This window comes from Trichomonas vaginalis, chromosome III (genome assembly GCF_026262505.1).
Source record: "Trichomonas vaginalis G3 chromosome III, whole genome shotgun sequence".
NCBI lineage: Eukaryota > Parabasalia > Trichomonadida > Trichomonadidae > Trichomonas > Trichomonas vaginalis.
The window spans coordinates 15,637,423-15,657,573 of NC_067205.1; the positions used below are offsets into that span (position 1 = coordinate 15,637,423).

At 35.7% G+C, this 20,151-nt stretch overlaps 3 protein-coding genes across 3 annotated transcripts, besides 3 other annotated features; 1 reads left to right on the top strand and 2 right to left on the bottom strand.

Annotated features, from left to right (window-relative positions):
- Nucleotides 1-10,489: part of a mobile genetic element that runs on past the window's edge.
- On the bottom strand, nucleotides 5,095-5,601 carry TVAGG3_0708190 (uncharacterized protein; the record flags this gene model as incomplete). Its single annotated transcript, XM_051243650.1, has 1 exon — nucleotides 5,095-5,601. One exon carries the CDS (start codon nucleotides 5,599-5,601, stop codon nucleotides 5,095-5,097), a length of 507 nt encoding a protein of 168 aa, XP_051090237.1.
- Nucleotides 10,490-13,460: 2,971 nt separating the features above from the next.
- Nucleotides 13,461-17,268: a mobile genetic element.
- TVAGG3_0708210 (protein of unknown function, DUF4106 family) lies at nucleotides 15,379-16,110 on the bottom strand (the record flags this gene model as incomplete). The annotated part of the gene is made up of 1 exon (XM_051243651.1): nucleotides 15,379-16,110. The coding sequence occupies one exon, from the start codon at nucleotides 16,108-16,110 to the stop codon at nucleotides 15,379-15,381; it is 732 nt and encodes a 243-aa protein (XP_051090238.1).
- On the top strand, nucleotides 16,372-17,116 carry TVAGG3_0708220 (uncharacterized protein; the record flags this gene model as incomplete). The annotated part of the gene is made up of 1 exon (XM_051243652.1): nucleotides 16,372-17,116. A coding segment is annotated over one exon (745 nt), but the record flags the coding sequence as incomplete, so codon positions are not given.
- A 710-nt stretch (nucleotides 17,269-17,978) lies between the features above and the next one.
- Nucleotides 17,979-18,179: a mobile genetic element.
- The last annotated feature ends 1,972 nt before the right edge of the window (nucleotides 18,180-20,151 follow it).

Here is a 20,151-nt window from a genome sequence, read left to right on the forward strand (position 1 = left end):
GAGATCTCTGATCGTGATCTAAAGCAACTGGGGAATTTGAAGCTGGAACATTCATGATACCATTGTAGTCATCATAGAAGCTCTTAGCATTCTTGAAAATATCTGCTACTTCCTGTACCTCCTTGATTCTTTTGCCAGAGCTAATTTATTGGTAATGTTTTCTTTCTTAGGCATTTTGATCCCAAACATATCAAGCATACCTTTCTTATCTTCTGGTGAAAGGTTATTAACTAATCCTTTTATAGCATTGAATGCTTTATAACCGATAAAAAAATATACGTTATTTTTTTTAATCGTCATCGTAATCATAATCGTACGAAGATTCTGTATCATCATCACTGACATCATTGGTTTCTCTAACTTCTGGCTTATCTGGTTTAATCTCTATCACCATAAACATTGGTGACAATAATCGAACAGGCTGATCTTGGAAGTCAACTAAGGTAAACGTAACATTAGTTAGTTCCCATGGAAATGCATCTATCCATGGTGAGGATTCCTTACATATAAGTGGTTTACCAGATATCCAGAACTCATTGATGTTATAACATGTAGATCTGTACATGATCTTTCTTCGATCATCAACTTGGTCAATATTATTGAACCCAGAGATGACAGACATTGATGAACGAAGGTATAACTGATACCCGAAGTTGAGCATAGGTGGTTTTGGCATTTGTAGATAATAATTATGTACAATAGGTAGTTCTATTCCATATGCACCTAAAATAAGATTTGCTCTATGTGAAGCATCTTTTAAATAGACTTTATGTCCTTTGTCCTGTGACGTAAATATAAGTTGATTCGTAGCACTCAGTGAAACTGTTACATTATGTTGACCTTTTTTCTTGTTATAATAATCAAACTGTTTTGTTACAATCTCTTGTAGTTTTGATACAATAGTATCCATATCAAATGAAAGAGCTGACTTAAATGTACACACCTTTTCTTCTCCATCTTCGTCTAACTGTAAGACAAAATAATCTGTTTCGTCACAAACAATAAAGTTCGCCATAGTACTGACACTTTTTACTCTCATCTTTATCTTACTTGGATGCCCCATGTTAGGATCTGCTTGAAACTGTATTGTCCCGTAGTTATTAGGATCAGTCGATTGTAGATAATACATCATTTTTATATGTAGTAAAAGAATGAGTGTTGTTCCATATGCATATGAATGTTATAAGTCTAGCGTACTTCAATATAAAGAATATACTCTCAGAATTACTGATAATGCTTTAGTCATACATAAAGAAGGTGCTGATGAAGACATTACCATCGGTCCTGGTATATTACCTATCGAGCAACCAGATGGTACAATTGTTGAAACAGACTTAAATCAATACCTTCAAGCGTTACAGAATCGTGTGACAAAAGTAGAGAATAATTACTTAGATGCTCCATTCTTCACAACTGATAGAGATTATATGTTTTCATGTATGGCGAGTAATGGTTTGCAAGAAACTCGTGAGGTAAATATTAATGAAGCATTAGAGACTATAATATATCATGTTAAACGGTTATTATCGATTGACCATGGAGTTCATTTTGACCCAAGGTCTACACTGTTCAATATACCAATGATTGAAAACAGTCAATTAACATTTAAAGAAGATACATTGTATAATGCTTTAAACGCAGCATTTGCTTATATATTAGGTCATGAACAAGTACAAAATAGTGGTATTGCAATATACTTAGATAAAGTTATGTTAAAGAAACCATTGACATTCACAGAAGATGGTCCAAAAGCAACTGGTATTGTTGGTGATGGAACATTATTGACGAAAGAATACTTAGCAAGTCATGTCGGAGAATTTTTCTCCACTAATGATAGCATCAGTACAACACCAGAAGTTATTTTATTGAAGAAACCAATCACATTTGATGTTAAAGGAAAGACAAAAGCAACTGGTATAGCTGGCGATGGAGTTCTTCTGACTAAGGAATACTTGAAGAAAAATATCAATGACTTCGTTGAAATTGTCAAAGATAAAGAATCTGGTCTTAAGTTCAACCCTTTATCATTCATCTTTGCCATAGCAAACGCCGGTGCTACTGCAGCCTCATGGATATCACTCCAGAGTCAAATAAATGCTCTTTGGGCTTTTGTTGAAAGTCAAGAAGGTATAGATACTGTTCTTGACACTCTGGGTAATCTTGGTCCAAATCATAAAGGAGGTTTTGTGGATGGAATAAAAAATTTAGTTGAAAAGACTAAAACAAGTTTCCAGAAGATAACTCATATAGAAAGATTCAGAAATGAAGGTTATATGGAACTTGAGAGTTTTGATGTGACTGGACCTTTGGAACCAATTCCAATGCCACGTGATGCTAATGATGAAGAAGAGAAAGATCCTGGACCAAAAACAATCATTTCTACGTTAAGTACTTTGTACCCTGATTTTGTGACCTTAGTGAAAGTTGCTAATACATCAAGAAAGAACAATAATATTAATATGTCTGGTACTGATGACCTTACTGATTATCTTTATCTCATTCTTGCTGAATTAGCGAAGAAAGTTGAGGAGAACAAAAATAATGGAGGAAGAACTGCACTTAAGATTGCAGACAAAGCTGACAAAAGTTATGTTGACGAAGAGATACGTAAAGTTGCATCTAAAGAATATACTTTATCACAGTCTGTCATACTTAAGACAATCAAAGGTCCAGAGAAAGATATGTACCCAGGTGATGGTACAACAGTTAAAGTTAATGAAAGAGTTTCATTCCCATCTGGTATTGATGCAAAAGAAGTATATATTAATGGTGAAAACATCAATACAACATTGATTCCTTTGAAAAATAATGAGTTCACTGAACCTTTGACAGTTAAATCAATTCGTTCAAGAGAAGACAAACCTGTTATAATCAATAAAATAGGAGCTGATAATGACCAACCAGTTCAAATCAAGAAAATAAGAGCTGATGACATTATCTTGAACTATACTTTAGGCTCAAGTGCACCTTTAGAGAATCCAAGCACTAGTGTAAGAGATACACTTAATAGTTTAGATAGTAAATGTACGAACATTGAAGGTCATGTCAGAAACTTTGAAACACATGAGCTACCAACAATGTTAGATAAGAAAGCTGACAAAACTTATGTGGATGCAGAACTAACAAAGAAATTTTGGAAACCAGATAAAATGACATTTACAACAGAAATTATAAATGGTGAACCAGCAACTCCATTTGAATTTGTTAGAGGTCTTCAACCAGATACTTTTGAATTTTTCTTGGATAATTCTATTGAACTAACATTACATTATAAAAGTGGAACAAATGCAACATTTCATCCGGGAGATACATTCCAAATGGTATTTAATGACATAAGTTCTTTAGAATATGTTTATAGAGCTATGAGCATATATGATTTAATATATCCTATAGGAGCTGTTTATACGTCTATGAATCCAATAAATCCAAACACTTTATTTGGTGGTAGATGGTATGAAATAGTTGACAGTTTTCCATTCTACACTAATACGCAGTCAATGAAGATGGGAGGTTCAAAGAAAATAGGTATTGAAAACCTTCCTTCACATATGCATAGGTTCAGTGGAAGAACATCTGTGGAAGGAAACCATTCACATTCAATGACAAAAAGAGGTTATACAAATCTTGCAGCAGGTTCGGATAGACAGGGAATGCATAGATATGATATTTCAAGTGACCCAGTAGATTCAAGCACAGGTATTTTCTGTGGAACTGCAGGAAATCATACACATGTTGTAGCTGGCATTACAGACCCAGCAGGTAATGGAAAAGATTATATGCCTCCTTATATAACAATGCACGCTTGGATACGAGTTGGTTAACTCAAGATCACGATCACAAACTGTTTCTCAGTATGAATGAGTAGCTCTATTTTTACATCATTACTGAAGTATTTCTTTTCTTCATCAATGACAGAAAGAATGTTTTCATCATCTTTTAAAGATCTTACCAAAGTTAGATCTTCATCAGAAAATCTCAAAGAAAGACTCATTTATGCACTAATAAAAATATAGCTAATTATTTTTTTATCTGAACTTTTTATCGGGTATATAAAGATGTCTGAACATCATATAAAGTTCTTTAAGATCCAACAGTTTGTAGATGAAGTGAAGAAGCAAAATAAAACAGCAAAGAGACTACTTATATGCTTACCACAAACATTATGTCAAGGAAAGTATGGTTATAGTGCAAGTCCGATCATGATCTTTGTCGATAAGCAGAAATACACAAATGAAGGTTTAGCTAATTTACTCAAGTTTGAAAAGATAGCTATAAACATTCCTGACCATTTCTCAGCGAGAATAAACCTTGACAAGACTAAAAGTTATTGTTTATATGTAGATCTCACGAAATCAACAAAGAGTAAAGACAAAGAATATAACCCAGTTGAACTTAAGACAATGGGTAAGAACTTACTCAAAGCTGCTATCAAACCTGTCGAAGAGATCGACATTGAGGATGAAGCAGAAGAAATAGATGTAGATCCTGAAGTGTTATAAACGATAAAGTTTATTTTTGGAGGAAGATGGTGTCAGACCATTTATCTGGCATGCTTGTTCTAGGTAATTGCAGAAACCTGAAAGATTGTATTGGTCTGAGTTTCATACTGTCTCTCATCTCTCCATTGAAGCAAGTAAATTTTCATGAAGAGTTCGTCTGGATTCTCAGGCTTTGGTACACACTGATCGAAGATCTGTATGACCTCTTCATGACCGTACTCCCTCTGGTCAGACATGAGTGTTCTGAAGAACTTTTGCATCTTCGGACCAGGTTTAGCATCTATGCAACGAGTGGGTCTCATTGACATTTTTGTCACTTTTATTTGGTCGAATGGAAGGATTCGAGTTCATGCCACTTGACAGCAAAGAAGGTGCAGAAGAGGTTGTTGTTGCTGCATTCTATGCGAGCTCACACGTTGACGCATTCCGAACTTACCAGGATGACCTCGAAAAAGAAGGTCGAAAGCTTGGAAAGATCCAAATGTTGCTTGAGTTCTTCCGTGGAAACCTTGCACAGAAGTATGAGAAGAAAGAATAAACAACTAATTATTACTGAGCTTAGCTCATAAATGTAAGTTTTTACTCTGATCAGATCTTAGATCTCGTCGGGACAAGCGGAAAGGATAAAGTCCATGAGCTGGACTTTTGTCTTAGTGAGCGGTACTGCGGTCATGAGTAGTTCGCGCTTGTTTGAGCCACTTGGAACGCGACCCTTCCAATTCCTCATAGATCTCAAGGCAGAGATCGTGAAGAACTCAAGGACAAAGAGTCTTTGAGACTTGGTAAGGAATCCCTCATCATCTCTTTCATCCTGGAGGGTCTTTGTGGATGCAGTGGACTTGATCTCGTCTTCCTCGATCGGATCATTCTCATAATCTTCATCACCCTTCTTCCTAAACGTCATCTGCTCTCTCTTGTAGTCGTTCCTGAGAGCATTGAGTCCAGCTTCAAGATCTTGTGAGTTCTTTGCAGGTTTATTGAAAGTTTTCTTTTCCTGCATTTGCTGTATAAGCTGGGTTTGCTGTTGCATCATCTGCATCATCATTGCCATCATATCTAGTGTTGGTGATGCTGGAGCTGGTGTTGTACCATCTTGGGACATTCGGTCGTCGGTTATGTCTTTACAAAAGACTGCTTTACAAAAGACAGCTTTACAAAAGACAGCTTTACAAAAGACAGCTTTACAAAAGACAGCTTTACAAAAGACAGCTTTACAAAAGACTGCTTTACAAAAGACAGCTTTACAAAAGACGTCTTGACAAAAGACAGCTTTACAAAAGACTGCTTTACAAAAGCATTTTCTCACAAAATTGAATACTTTTGCTTTACAAAAGACGTCTTGACAAAAGATTGCTTTACAAAAGTCTGCTTTACAAAAGACGTCTTGACAAAAGATTGCTTTACAAAAGTCTGCTTTACAAAAGATTGCTTTACAAAAGTCTGCTTTACAAAAGACAGCTTTACAAAAGATTGCTTTACAAAAGCCATGACTGATCTTCATCCAATTTGTTTAATCGAACTTAATGAAGTAATTTCTGCATATCTCCTGCATGTATTTGGAAACGAGAGGATAAGACAACTCACCAAGGTTTCCAGACGCCCAGATCCAAAGACTTGAATCAACTGCAGGAGTAATCCTAAGCTTTGAAGAAGGATTAACCAATAAGAAAGATGTCATTGACTCCAAGCGTGAAAGCCTTGCTGCTTTCTTACGCAAACACCCATGGGTCGATGTTGATCTCCAAACTCCTTACCAAGGACTCGTTGAAACCTTCACGACCTACAGACAGCTCCTTGACAGACCTGAGCAGAACCTTCTGGTCGAACGTGATGGCACATTAAGCCCTACAGACGAGTCAATCCAGAGAGAAGAAGCTCAAGAGTAAAAATCTGACATTTATACTTTACATGACATTTTTTTCATGAGTGTTCACGTTAAGATCAATGATGAAAACATGACTTCATGGGAAGATATCATTGATGACATAGAGAATGACCTTGATGAAAACATGATGGGAGCTCAAACGTCAGTTAAGGTCAAACTTGGTGAAGTTCAAGAAAAGATCTCCGAGATCAATGCAAAAATATCTGCTCTTACAGAGGTTGACGTTTATTACAGAAGCTTGGAGAGAACTTTAAGCAAACTTGAACGTCAGAACCAAAGTCTCATAGTTGTGCTCCAGAAACTCAGTCTCATGCGTAAAGCATATAATGACTACCTACATGTAAGAGACTTACCTTCTTATTCTACTCCAGATCTCGACTTTTCCGATATAAGTCCAATCCTTATTGATACAACACTTACGATAGCAGGGATGCTTCCTACATATCCAGAATATGATAACTTACCTCAGCTCTTCGAGTATCTCAAGAAAAAGTTCATGATCTTATTATGCGAGACCATGAAAAGACGTCAAAATACCAGAACAGAACGAGAACAGAGCTTACTAATAGACTTATTATATAATACTAAAGAAATAAAGGAGTTTTTATTCTAACTTTGGTATTTTTGGGAAGAACTGATCTGGATCATATTTGTCAACCACAGGTTTTGGTATCAAAAGTCTCTCTGGTTCTTGGACGGCTGGTACTGGAAATGGTTCCTTTGGTTTCCTAGCTTTTGGGAGATCTAAAAATTTTCTTGGTCTCTTTCTTTTGTGTAAGTGTTGTCCATTTTTATCGACAACGAATGTGAGCTTTCCGTCGTCAAAGATGAATGTCGTCGCTTCTTCAGTTCCCTCATCAACTATTATCTTCTTGATCTTTCTCTTCTCCATTAACAGAAAAAGTGACATATATTACTTCATTATTTTTCTGAGTGTTAGGATTAATTAAACCTCTATCTATAACATGCTTTCTCATAGGAAATTTCTCTCCATATCTTTTTGTCAATATCTCTATAAGTTCTTCTGTATAAGATTTATCACTACTGAAGTAAATAGATGGATAATTAAGGACATCAAAGGTTTCTACAGTATCTTTAAGAGTCCATTCATCTCCATACTGTATAGAATAAGTATGGAAGTATGGAGGATCACATATAAAGAAAACATTGGGAAGATCTTTATACTCATTGAAGAGTATTCTCCAATCTTTATGAACAATAGTTAAACCTTCAAGATAGTCATCTATGTTTTCACCAAATAAGTTAGTATATCTGAGGTATAACACTTTCTTCATTAATGTGTCAAGATCATAGTATTTGTATGCTCCAGAATAGAGAAGACGTGAACATAATGTATCCCAGTCTATGTATGGAGCTTTACTTATAACTTCTCTGACGATCTCTTTCTGATCAGTAGGAATTTTCTCATCTGGCTTAACATTTATTCTCTCCTTAAGTTCCTTAAGTATTTCATTCGTGTCATGAATGTGTTTCAGTCTATCAACGTAGTTATCATAGTCGTTAGCTATGATCGTTGCTTTTGGGAACATAATATGCAACAGATGAGAGATATAGAGAGAACCACCAAAGAGGTCAACGAAGACATAATCCCCTTTGATGTCTTTGAGTATGTCGATAAGAGCTTTCCTGATCTTCGACTTATTACCTATGAAAGGTAAAGGAGGTTTGGTAAAAATCATTTATATGGTAATAAAAATAAGTGTTTAGATTAATTGGGTTTGAGTAGGTCTGCTGCATCTGTATTGCGTCCTCTGTATCTCTCTCCTGGGAGATCGCGGTTGATCATTCCGTGGACTTCGCAGAAAAAAAGGAGCATGACCAAGAGAACAATGAACAAGTTTATACAAAAGAATACAACAACAGCGTTCGTTAAGAAGTTCATTGAACTCTTCACATAAGCTATGTCTTCTTCGTAGCCATTAACTTAAAAAGTGTCATGACCACTTCATTTTTGATGAAGTCAACAGCTTATGTCCACTTCCTCCCACAAGCACTTGAGGAACAAGAGAAGGTCATCATTGAATACCTTCAAGCCACTGAGAAGCTCCAAAAGCTTCAAGATCTCCGCGAAGAGTTCAAGTCCCGCTTGAAACAGGAGAACTTACTACAGGAATACATGCTCATTTTGTACCCATTACTAGATGGCTCCCATTTACCATCAGAGTACACTGCAGCTCTTGATGCACTCAAAGATCTTCGCGATCACCGTCCGATCGGTAAAGAAGCCTTCGAGCTCACCATTGAGCAAGCCATCCTCGCCAAGTACAATGCAAAGAAGCGGATGCTCGAAGCTCTTGATAAGATCAAGGAGTACGTCGAAACGTTCTAAAATAATTACTTGAGTAAACAATAAGTTTTATTGAGTAAGTCTTGAAACATTTGTGCTTTTGTTCTTGTTTGAACAACCATATTTAACATTAGATAAAAAATTTTTTGGTTAAACAATAACATACTTAAGACATAAATTATACCTACTTATTAACTCAGTATATTGAGCATTATATGCATACTTAAACTCTTGAGCAATATTGTTCTCATCAATGATTCTGATCTGAGCTATTTTTGAGAAAGGTGGTGGAATACCACAACATGTGATGTCTGGGTCCAGTAGGTCTATTTCACACTTGAACCCAGTCATTCTGTGAACAACTTCTTCCAAGTCTGGCTTAGGTAGTAAGATCTGATCTTTGCTCACTAAGTTAGAAAAGAGCTCTTTGTCTTGGTCTAGAAGTATCTTCTGGTATATACTAAGTAAATACTCTTCTACACCAATCCTCGATGAAGTCTCCACAGATCTCGATGAGGTCAGGTTGGAAGTTAATGGACTTAAAGGAGGAGGATACATTGGTGCTTCTGAGTTCGTAGTTGTTTCCTCTTTTTTTATCTCTGTTGGAGCATCACTTACTGTACCAGATGGATAGTTCTTTATCACAATGTTATTAGTTGTTCTTGAATCAACATTGCTTGTTGGTTCAATTGGAAGATTAGCTGCACCATAAAGAATTGACTTCGATCTCATTTGTTATGAGTAAAAATTGTTTTATTCTCATATAAATGACGAACATTAACCCAGAGAACAACACAGAATATACTGCAACAGGAGTTGTTTACAATGATCTAGATCAGATCGTCCAACTCAAAGCCCCAAGAGGAAGGAATTTAATAAGACAACCTCCACCAAAGATATATGTTGATGATGGTAGTAATGGGTTCAACTTAGTGTATCATTACTCATATCCTCAATATGCAAAAATTGGGTCTACCCCAAACGTGACAAACCATTATATGAACCTTTATGATGAAGCAAGGTTTCATGCACCAACGAAGAAAGAACCTGATGCATCAAGATTACATGAATTCGCAGACCATGATGGTTATAGCGATTACTCAATGCCTGTAAGACTTTAACGTTAATAAAAAAATGACTGTTGGTAAACAAGAAAAAACTTTAATACAAGAGGATTTGATGCTACCAATATATTCAACTGATATGGGAGCTTATCAATTCGATACATTTGAGAATCCTGGTGGAACACCACCATATTTTCTTTTGTTCATCAATGTAAACAGTAGAAAAGGTTATGCGTTCCCAATGAGTGAAAAGAACTCAAACAATGTTCTAAGTGCAATGCAGAAGTTCATTTCACAAGCTACAGGTGAAATGAAGCCTACAATACTTACTAGTGATGAAGACCCAGCTTATACGACACAAAATGTTCGAGATCTGTTGGTCAGTCATAACATTGAGCACATGACGACACAGAAATACAATCATAACATACTAGGTATTATTAATAGGTTCTGTAGAACTATTAGAACTATGTTACATATGAAGTTAAACCTCAAAGAAGGTGATAAAACACCACCTTTCACTGCAGATACAATGAGACAAATTATTAATGACTACAACACTGAATATCATTCAAGCACACAACAAAAGCCTGATGATTTCACAGAAAAGGATAATGAGGAATATATAAAGAAGCAAAGATTGAAAGAAGAGTATGTCAGAAAAAATAACCTTTATAACTTAAGACCTGGTCAAAAAGTTCAAGTCATAGTTGAACCAAGAACATGGGTAAAGGTAACCAACAAAGAAGACATCTTGATCCTTCTTATTATACAGTTGATTCAGTTGATACAAGTGCATACTTGTTAAGAGCAAAAGATGGAAGTGTTGCAAGATATCCACGTTATCAGATATGGACAAAAATAGAGCATGGATTAAAGCAAGGAGAAACTTTAGATCAAGGAAGACACGGTGCTGTTAAAAGTATTGATGGTCATGAACTTGTCGGTAATGATGTAAAGTATGATGTTACGTTTGAGAACGAAAATACAGGAAAAGTGACAGGTAGAGGTATGCGTGAAGGTAATCCAAACAGGTTGTCACAAATGGAAGTACAGTATTGGAGGAAAAATATTAATGAAGGTCATGTTAAAGATATGCCTAGTTTTCTTGAGAAGTATCGTGGGTTTCGAGTTTAGCTTGTAAGTCCTTTATTTTTGTTTCATACAATGAGATCTTCCTTCTGATCTGTTCATCATTGAGAGGTTGCTTGACTTTACGGAACTGTACACGTCCGTCTTTCATTGTATGTACATAATATCCATCAGGAACCTTACCATCTTTTATATATTCAGTTAACCACTTTTGTTTAGTTGATGCTTTAATGACTTGACTCATTTCTTACTGGATAAATTTTTATGTTTTTTATCTTTTGACGATTTTTTATCCTTATCTTTCTTCTTGTCCTTGTCCTTCTTTGATTTATCCTTCTTCTTGTCCTTGTCCTTCTTGGACTTCTCTGCTGCAGGTGGTGTTGGATTCTGTTTGACTTTAGCACTTGGGTCAGGACCTTGTCTTTGAGACTTAGATATAGATTGTTTAGGAGCTGCTGCTTGTTTAGTTGCTTCAGCTTGTTGTTTAGCTAATTCAGCAGCTTGTTTATCATTCTCTTCTATTTCCTTTGCACCAGTTGCGACTTCATTCTTGAACTTTTGGAGATTCTCAGCAGCATCCATTACCTTATTCGCTCTTTAAACAATCCATAAAATTTCTGCCATGGTGATACTGAAGGTATATTTCCACCAATTGCTGGAGGAACTGATGCTTCAGGAGTTGGAGATGGTGTTTTGTCTGAATTGAGATGCTTTTCTGCTTCAAGAACTTGTGTAGTATTTTTCTCCAGGTATGCTTTTGCAACCTCCTTAACTTCTGGACGTTCATTATTTACATCCTGTCTTGGTGTTGATGTTTCAGTAGCGTTTTCCTGAGTTACATTAACAACAGGTTGCTCAACTGCTGAAACATTAGCTGCTTCAGTAATGTTATGAGTAGTTGAAACATTTCCTGATATACCTTCTCCTGTTGGAACTCTTGGAGCAATTGTTGTGATGTTCGCCATTGCAGGAGTTGGAGTAGGAGTGTCATCAATCTTTCTGTCAGCTTTCGTCGTTTGCGTTGTAGTATTTGTTGTTTCATTACCATATTTTGATCTTAGTCTGGTAAGCTCTAACTTCATATGTTCTTCAGGATATGCATACTTATTATATTCACCCTTAATATTCTTTTTCCATTCATCGTATTTATCTTCTGCTGATTTCTTAATTGATGCTAGTCCGTTTACAGCCAATTCATCAGTACCGTTATCAGTAGTCTGGTTATATAAAAGATTAGCAGCTGATCTAATTGTGTAATCCGTAAGATTACCAAAACGCTCTATTGTACCTAATGTTGTGTTCTTCAGTTCCTTTCCAATTCCTTGTGCAGCATCTTTGACTAAATCAGCACCCCATGCACCAAATTGTCTCACAGGAGCCGCTATTGATGGTGAAGGAGATGGAGATGGCGATGGAGTTGGTGATGGTGAAGGAGATGGAGATGGTGAAGGAGATGGAGTTGGCGATGGTGTTGCTGCTTTCGCCTTTCTATCAGCTTCTTCCTTAGCCTTTCTATCTGCTTCTTCTTTCGCCTTTCTATCTGCTTCTTCCTTAGCCTTACGAGCTTTTCTTTCTTCTTAAGTTCCTCTAGTTCTTTACGTTCAGCTTCTTCTTTCGCCTTTCGTTCAGCTTCTTCCTTAGCCTTACGAGCTTTTTCTTTCTTCTTAAGCTCCTCTAGTTCTTTACGTTCAGCTTCTTCTTTCGCCTTTCGTTCAGCTTCTTCCTTAGCCTTACGAGCTTTTTCTTTCTTCTTAAGCTCCTCTAGTTCTTTACGTTCAGCTTCTTCTTTCGCCTTTCGTTCAGCTTCTTCCTTAGCCTTACGAGCTTTTTCTTTCTTCTTAAGCTCCTCTAGTTCTTTACGTTCAGCTTCTTCTTTCGCCTTTCGTTCAGCTTCTTCCTTAGCCTTACGAGCTTTTTCTTTCTTCTTAAGCTCCTCTAGTTCTTTACGTTCAGCTTCTTCTTTCGCCTTTCGTTCAGCTTCTTCCTTAGCCTTACGAGCTTTTTCTTCATAATATTTTGTATACTTATCATCAGCCCAATTACCAAGTGATTTGGCACCTGTTAGTATTCCATTTGCGGTTGATGTTGCTGTTCTTCCGAGCCATCCCCCTACCGCTGAAGCACCATTGCCAATAGCACTACCAGCATTTAAAATTCCACGACCAATCCATATCCCTGGTTTTGCCTTTGTATTAAGAGTAAGAAATTCTTCCTTCCTATCTTCAGGTGTAGGATTTGTAACAGTTCTTACAGTATCAACAACAGTGTCAACACTGGTTCCAATAGCACTACCAACAGCTGTTGCACCAGTTAGAATACCATGGGTAACTAAATCAGTAGCTCTTGAGACAACATTATCACTCGAGGCTTTCTCTGCTGGATAGTTTGATCCTTTGTAAGTTCCTGGACCACCTCTATTTGAAGCTTCTCCTTCAACTATTTTCTTCTCTTCTTGTGCTTGTTCTCTGGCAACACTCAATGCACGTTCTTGTCTTTGAATGTTGTCTTTCTTTAACATGTAACCACCAAGTGTCTGTGGTGGTGTGTTTTTATCTAGTGCAGCATCAATTGCAGCCTTTTCTTTTCGCTTTTCTTCGTCTAACCAATTTTGAATAGATTCTGCATCAGTTGGTTCAGCTGGAGTTGGAGACGGTGTTGGAGCTTTAGTTGGTGTTGGAGACGGTGTCGGAGCTTTAGTCGGAGTTGGAGATGGAGTAGGTGCTTTTGTAGGTGTCGGTGATGGAGTTGGAGATGGAGTTGGAGGTACTGTTGGTTCTGGAGTTGGTTCAACAGTCGGTGAAGGTGTTGGCGCCTTTGTGATTCGAGGAGTTGGCTCTGGTGTTCTAATAGGGGAAGCAGTTGGTGTATTAGCTCTTTTAAGAACCTGTGATCTTTCCGCTTGATTTGAATCAGATACTGGGTTAGTTGTACTAGGATGTGATACAGGAGTTATTTTTGGTGTAGGTGTTGGTTTATTTAATGTTATACCATGACTACTCGACATTGGTGGAGGACCTGCGTGAGCAGTTGGTGTCAGAGTTGGCGTTGGAGCTACTGTAGGAGTTGGCGTTGGAGCTACTGTTGGTTCAGGAGTGGGAGTTGGTGTTGGAGCTACTGTAGGAGTAGGTGTAGGAGTTGGTGTTGGAGTCGACATTTGTTTTAACCTCTCATTATACCAATTCTCCAAATAATAAGCCTCACCCATTAAGTTACTCTGTCTTTGTTTTATAGAAAATTCACCTAACAGTAATTCATCATGAATCATTTTCTGCAGCTTTGTCGTGTTTTCTACTTCCTTTATTAGAACGCTCGATGTATTCGCCAATCCTCTATATTCCTTAATCATCTTATCTAGTTTGTTCATATTTGGTACTTCCTTTTTCTTCTCAGCGTTAATCTCATTAGATCGTTTCTCCAATTCTTCAACTACTTTGTAAAGCTTATTTATCTTGACATGTGATTCCTTTACTTCTCCAGTCCTTGGATCCTTAGGTTCCTTGTATTTAGCTAATTTCGTCTCTATATATCTTCGTTTAGCGTCATATCCAGGATCACTGGTTCGTAAAGGATGCGAAGGTGGACGAAAATAAGGTATGTAGAAATCTGGATCATCATTAATAGAAGAACGTGCTTTAAAGTTACGAACCGCGTCTGTAAAAGGGTCTCTACCACGTGCTGTATATGTTGATGTAATCAAAAAGCCTTCTCTTCTCATTGGGAAATTAATACGACCTTTTTGAACATATTCTTTCTCAAAGTATTGCCTAGCATTGTAATCAAAAGCAAGATCATTATATATATCGCGCAAAAAATCAAATGTATGCTGCTTGAACTTTTGATCGCTAATTATGGTACGAATTATCGGACGTTCATTCTCCCATTTCTTAACTCGTTCATCAATGAGTTTCCTCTCTTGTTCACTCATTTAAACCTCATAAAAATATATTATCTGCGTATAGTGCCACTAATAGCATTAATCCATGGCATGTCTGATAGTACACGTACTGACTGAACTAATGGCTTATGATTGTTCCAAATAGCTCCTCCAATGTATGCGTTATACTTATTGTTGTCAATAGTTTGTTGAGGTTGAACTATAGGTGTTTCAACAGGCTTGTCTCTACTGAAGTCACCACCAAGAGCTTTATTGAATGCTTTAAGATTCTTCGTTAATGCATTATCTTCACCTAATGTAGTTTTTGCAATTCTTTCACCAAGACTACCGATAACACCACCGACTTGACCAACTTGAGGGAAAAGTTTGTTAGCAATGTTAAATCCAGCACCTATTACAAGACCAGGATTTTTTTTCACCATACCCCATCCAGCTTTAACATAATCGCCAAAACCCATTTATTTCTTCTTAAAATAATGTCATCTTTTGTTGCTTAACTTCTTTAAAGTCCGTCTTTCCTGCAACTATATGAACTTCCATATATGAACGAGGTGTTGGTAGCTCTTTGTATTTGTTCCATAACTCTTCCCAATCTTCTGTTGCTCCTGACTGTTCAATCATTGACTGAAAGTCTCTCATAGAATAACTTGAAAGATAACGAAGTCAGTGCATAGTCTCTTAATGTTTAAACATATATGTCTCCATGTTTGACACATGATGACAACAGTATAGTTATAATGTCTGACCTTAGTGATGAAGTTCGCTAATGGTGAACGTGGGTCATTCAATAAGTCATGACCACCATAATCGTCTAACACTAATAGAGAATTACTGGGATACTTTGTGAAAGGATATTTGTTCAACTTCTTTACAACATATATTGCAATCTTCTTATACTCAAACTTTCCATCAGGTTTCCTTAGTTGATGCTTTGTTAAGATGTGTTCCATCTCCTCTGAAATTTTTTCGAACTTACTTTGAACGAACTCAACAATAGCGTAATACTTTGCTTTCATCTTAACGTTCTTCATTAAATAAGGCATAAGTTCTTTATCATCCTTTTTCAGTACTGGTGCTTTAACTTGACTCATAAATGTCTTCGCTGTTTTATCCATTGTTCCTGATGTTGCTGAGATAACTATTGAGTCATAATATGGAGTATTAGTGAAGCGGTCTGTTATCATTATATGACGAATAACACCATATGTCTTACCTGAACCCATCTTACCGCAGTAGAAATAAACACCATTAGTACAAAATGGATAATCATCAGAAAATGGCATAATGAGTGCATTGTTTAGTTCTTTACTATTCTTACGTGCTCCATCATGAAGAATCTTATCTACTTGATTAATAACTTTCTCCATCTTTTAGTTACATATAAAATGTCTAAATATGATGGATTATACTATGAACATGTTATGAATGATGGCACGATAAGTGGTAATACAGTCTCATATAAATTACCGAGATACTTCATTGAATATCCTGCGTCAAAAGCTCTTGAGATAAGAAAGATAAGTCTTGAGCATCCAGACTTTGAGTTTCTTGCTATTCCATTAGAAATGACAGATTCATCAAAATCAGTGAAAAAAAGGTTTGACATGAGATATTACATAAAACCCAACATGACTACACAGGAGTTGAATGAAGGTCTTATGGAAAAAATGACTGAGGCAAGTAGAGAATTTGTTGATTGTTACTATGATTCAAATGAAAATAAATTGAATGTATTAAGAAAAGGTACATCACCAATCATAACATTACCTTCATACAGTAGTATAGAAAAAAATGCCTTGAATTATAAATATGACATGTCCCTAGGAGATGTGTTGGATTTCATCACTGCGTTATTAGAAACCACTGAAACAGACACAACATCAAGAAAACCAGAGCTTGTTTGGGAAGATGACCATGGTAGAACATTCACGCAAAAAGTAATTCCATCGAAAGCAAAATTTTTAGACTTATGGGAAAAAAAATATATCTCGCGAATGCATGTATATTATAGTTTTACCATAGCAGATTTCACTGACGAAAATGATAAAGATAAAAAAACATATAAGTACTTTGATGAGCTTTTCATAACTATAGCGAATATCAGGTTTATCCTTGAGCGAAAGGGCAAACCAACATATAAATTTGTCGGTTATCAGATAAGAATAAATCCTCTCCTTGAGCCTTTAGTAACGTTGAGTAATATTGCTCATGATAACAAACAATTTATATGTAATGTGAATGAACAGCTTGTGCCACCAAAATTTTACGATATCACTGGTTATAAAGATGCACTCGTGTTTGAGTTTTATAAGCGCTTTTCATTCAAAAGAGTTGAAGAATCAACTGATGGTCAAAAAAAGGAATATTATGTAAAAGAACCATATGAAATTCCTAAAGACTCTAATATAATGGTTGAACTTATATTAGAGTCTGGTACTCAATCTCAACATAAATAGTTTACGTGACAGAATTTTTTTGACACGTAAAGTTTACATTTTAATGGAAGCGAACAACAGCTCCTGCTAAGCTCTTGCCATCCAGAAGCCAGAGGTGACTGAAGAACAGTCCTCTGGCGACGAGGAAATATTGATGGGTGGCGAGAGTCCGAAGACCGAGATCAAGATCCCAGATCTCGATCACAAGCAAACGGCAAAGAAAACGGGTCCACGAGCTACTCCTCGAGAGCTACGTTTAATCAAGACCAGCCACAAGTATTTGAAGCAGCTGGAGGAGTCAAACGTAGCTCTCGAGGAACTAAAGCTCAAGCTGGCTGAAAAAGTAGAGGAAGCGAAAGGTAAAGAGCTCTACATCAGCCAGCTTGAGTATAAAGTTGACTCTTATGCCAACGAGATCTGCGATCTTCGATCTCGTCTCAACCGTGTGGGACATGAGTCAGACAGCTGGCATGAAAGGTTCCTTAAGGCTGACACATCCTACCATGAATTAAAGCGCGCCATAAGGAACTTAGCCACTGGCTTCTGATCCCTCCTCTAAACCACGAATAAACACCTAATTTTACTACTATAACTCTTATTTTTACTCATATTACTCACATATATCCTCATATAACTTATAGTTCATTGTCACTCAGATCACGATCTTTGTGATCACGATCAACTTAGGAAAAGAGAAAAAGTATAAAAGTTAGTATAATTAATTGTTTAGTCTTAAGTAAGCTTATTGTTCATCAAGGAGTTGATGTAAGCGTTTCTTTGCCTCCGTGATCTGCTTCTTTTATAAGCTTACAGTTAAGCCAACAGCAGAGTCTATTAAATATACTGAGAAACCAGTGTTATGCTTCTTACGTCACGTTTGCCTCTCCATACAGATTAAACAGGTGGGACCACCTATCGTACTTCTCGACGATTATGATTTATCAGCCCCTGCTAGTGAATAAAGGTTAGTTTACATATGAACGTTTATTTTTACACATATATGCGTACATATGCGCGCCCGTATGGTGTCAGTTTTCTGTCACTTTTTTCATTGTGTCGGTGCCTGTAGCTGTAGGCTACAGGCGACGCACAATGTATACTGTACTCATAATAAGTTTTTCATCCTCTGAAGGGGTGAAAACCTTTCTTTTAGATTTTTGTGCAAAGTCAATGCTGCTCGACATGAAAAAATGGAAATGTTTCTAAGATTGAAGGACCAAATAGAAATTACAATGCATTCAATTATTGAAATATACTGTATGATAGGAAAAGTTATTATTATTTCTTTATTACAATTAGGAATAAGAATAAGCTTTTGAGAATATTAGCGGTTCCCATTCAAATCGAAATCTAGGTTATATTTTGTGATGACATTCAATTCTTGTAGTAAGAAATCAAAAAGTTATATCATTGTTAGTAGAAGAAGCCCCGAAATTGTATAATTTGAGGGGAAAAAATGAAAATAGATAATTATATTTCATTGCAATAAATAAGTAGGATATGTTATAAAACCAAGCAAAAAATCTACATTCAATTATGTTAGGACTTTTTTACGCCAGAATGAAATCTATGCTAAAAATGCTTCTGTATATGATGATAATATAGGGAAACATAAAAAAATTTTTATTTTTTGTGAATAAATGAGATAGTTCTCAATTAGAATTCTTGTGAATTATAAATAATTGTATGAGCTATGCTGAATCGAATTTAATAATATTAATATGTAACAAGAAATTGAAAGAAATTTCTCAAAATTTTGAAAGTGAAATTACCGTGCTTTATCGATTGTTGAATATTGAAAAAGATATTACAGCGATTAAAAAAGTTGTAATTTTTTGTTGTTTTTTGTAAACCGTATTTTTCGATAGAGAACATTTTCGTCTAAAGAATAAAATCAATGCAAATTCTTAATTTTTTGGTACGCCCATGCCTGTATTCAAAAAATCGTGACATTCAAATTAATCAAATTTTAGTTTGATAAGTTATAATTATTGTTATATGCTATCCTGTCATATCCTGTTTAATGCATTTTAAATTGACTGCGTTAAATCAATGGAGAATTAAAAAATCGAAATTTTACTAATTTAGATAATAATAAATCTTTATACGTCATTTAGTGTATCATCTATCAACCCCAAATTCATGGTCGATGGAATGTTTTATTCATATATCGAATAATATTATTTAGACATGTATTGTATTCAAGAACTAAATATATAATAGATTAAGTAAATATACGCCATGCTGAATTATCCAAAAATGATAAATTCTTATCTTCACCTTACAGTATGGGGGGTTTTAACGTGGATTTTGTTTTAGCGTGGAACCGTTTTTTGACCGTAGAGGTCGAAGGTTCAAATCCAGATTTTCAATTTTTTTCAAGTTGCATCTCAATGAAAATCCACGCTAAAACAGTCTAGCGTTATCTGCAAGTCCTACGAACAGGATCTCGGCGGATATAATATCAAATACATGTATGGATGCATATATATGAAATACTAATAAAATTGATGTTTATTAAAAAATATTATAATTTATTTCTTCTAAAGTTTTTATTTTATAGATTAATACATAATATCAATCTATATTGTATATCATTTTATCATTCAAAAGGAATAATAATATCAAATTAAAATTAGATCATTGTTTTTCTGAGCAAGAATGTCAAACATTGAAAATAATGTTTATTTATTTCAATTATAAACTAATTATACGATAAATATTCCCATTTATGCATTCTATTTTCTGCATTTAAGAAGATCACAACATATTTGACTAACATTAATAGTTTAGTGTAATAAATCTATACAAGTTCTGAGTATTTGTGATTCACACACTTTTTCATGTAAATTGCAGACTATTACAAAGAATCTTATTATAATGTATTAACTTTTGAGATATTGTGATGAAATATTTATATATTTCAATCATAATTAGGTATGACATAAGGGTTTCGTTTTGCGAAAAAAACGT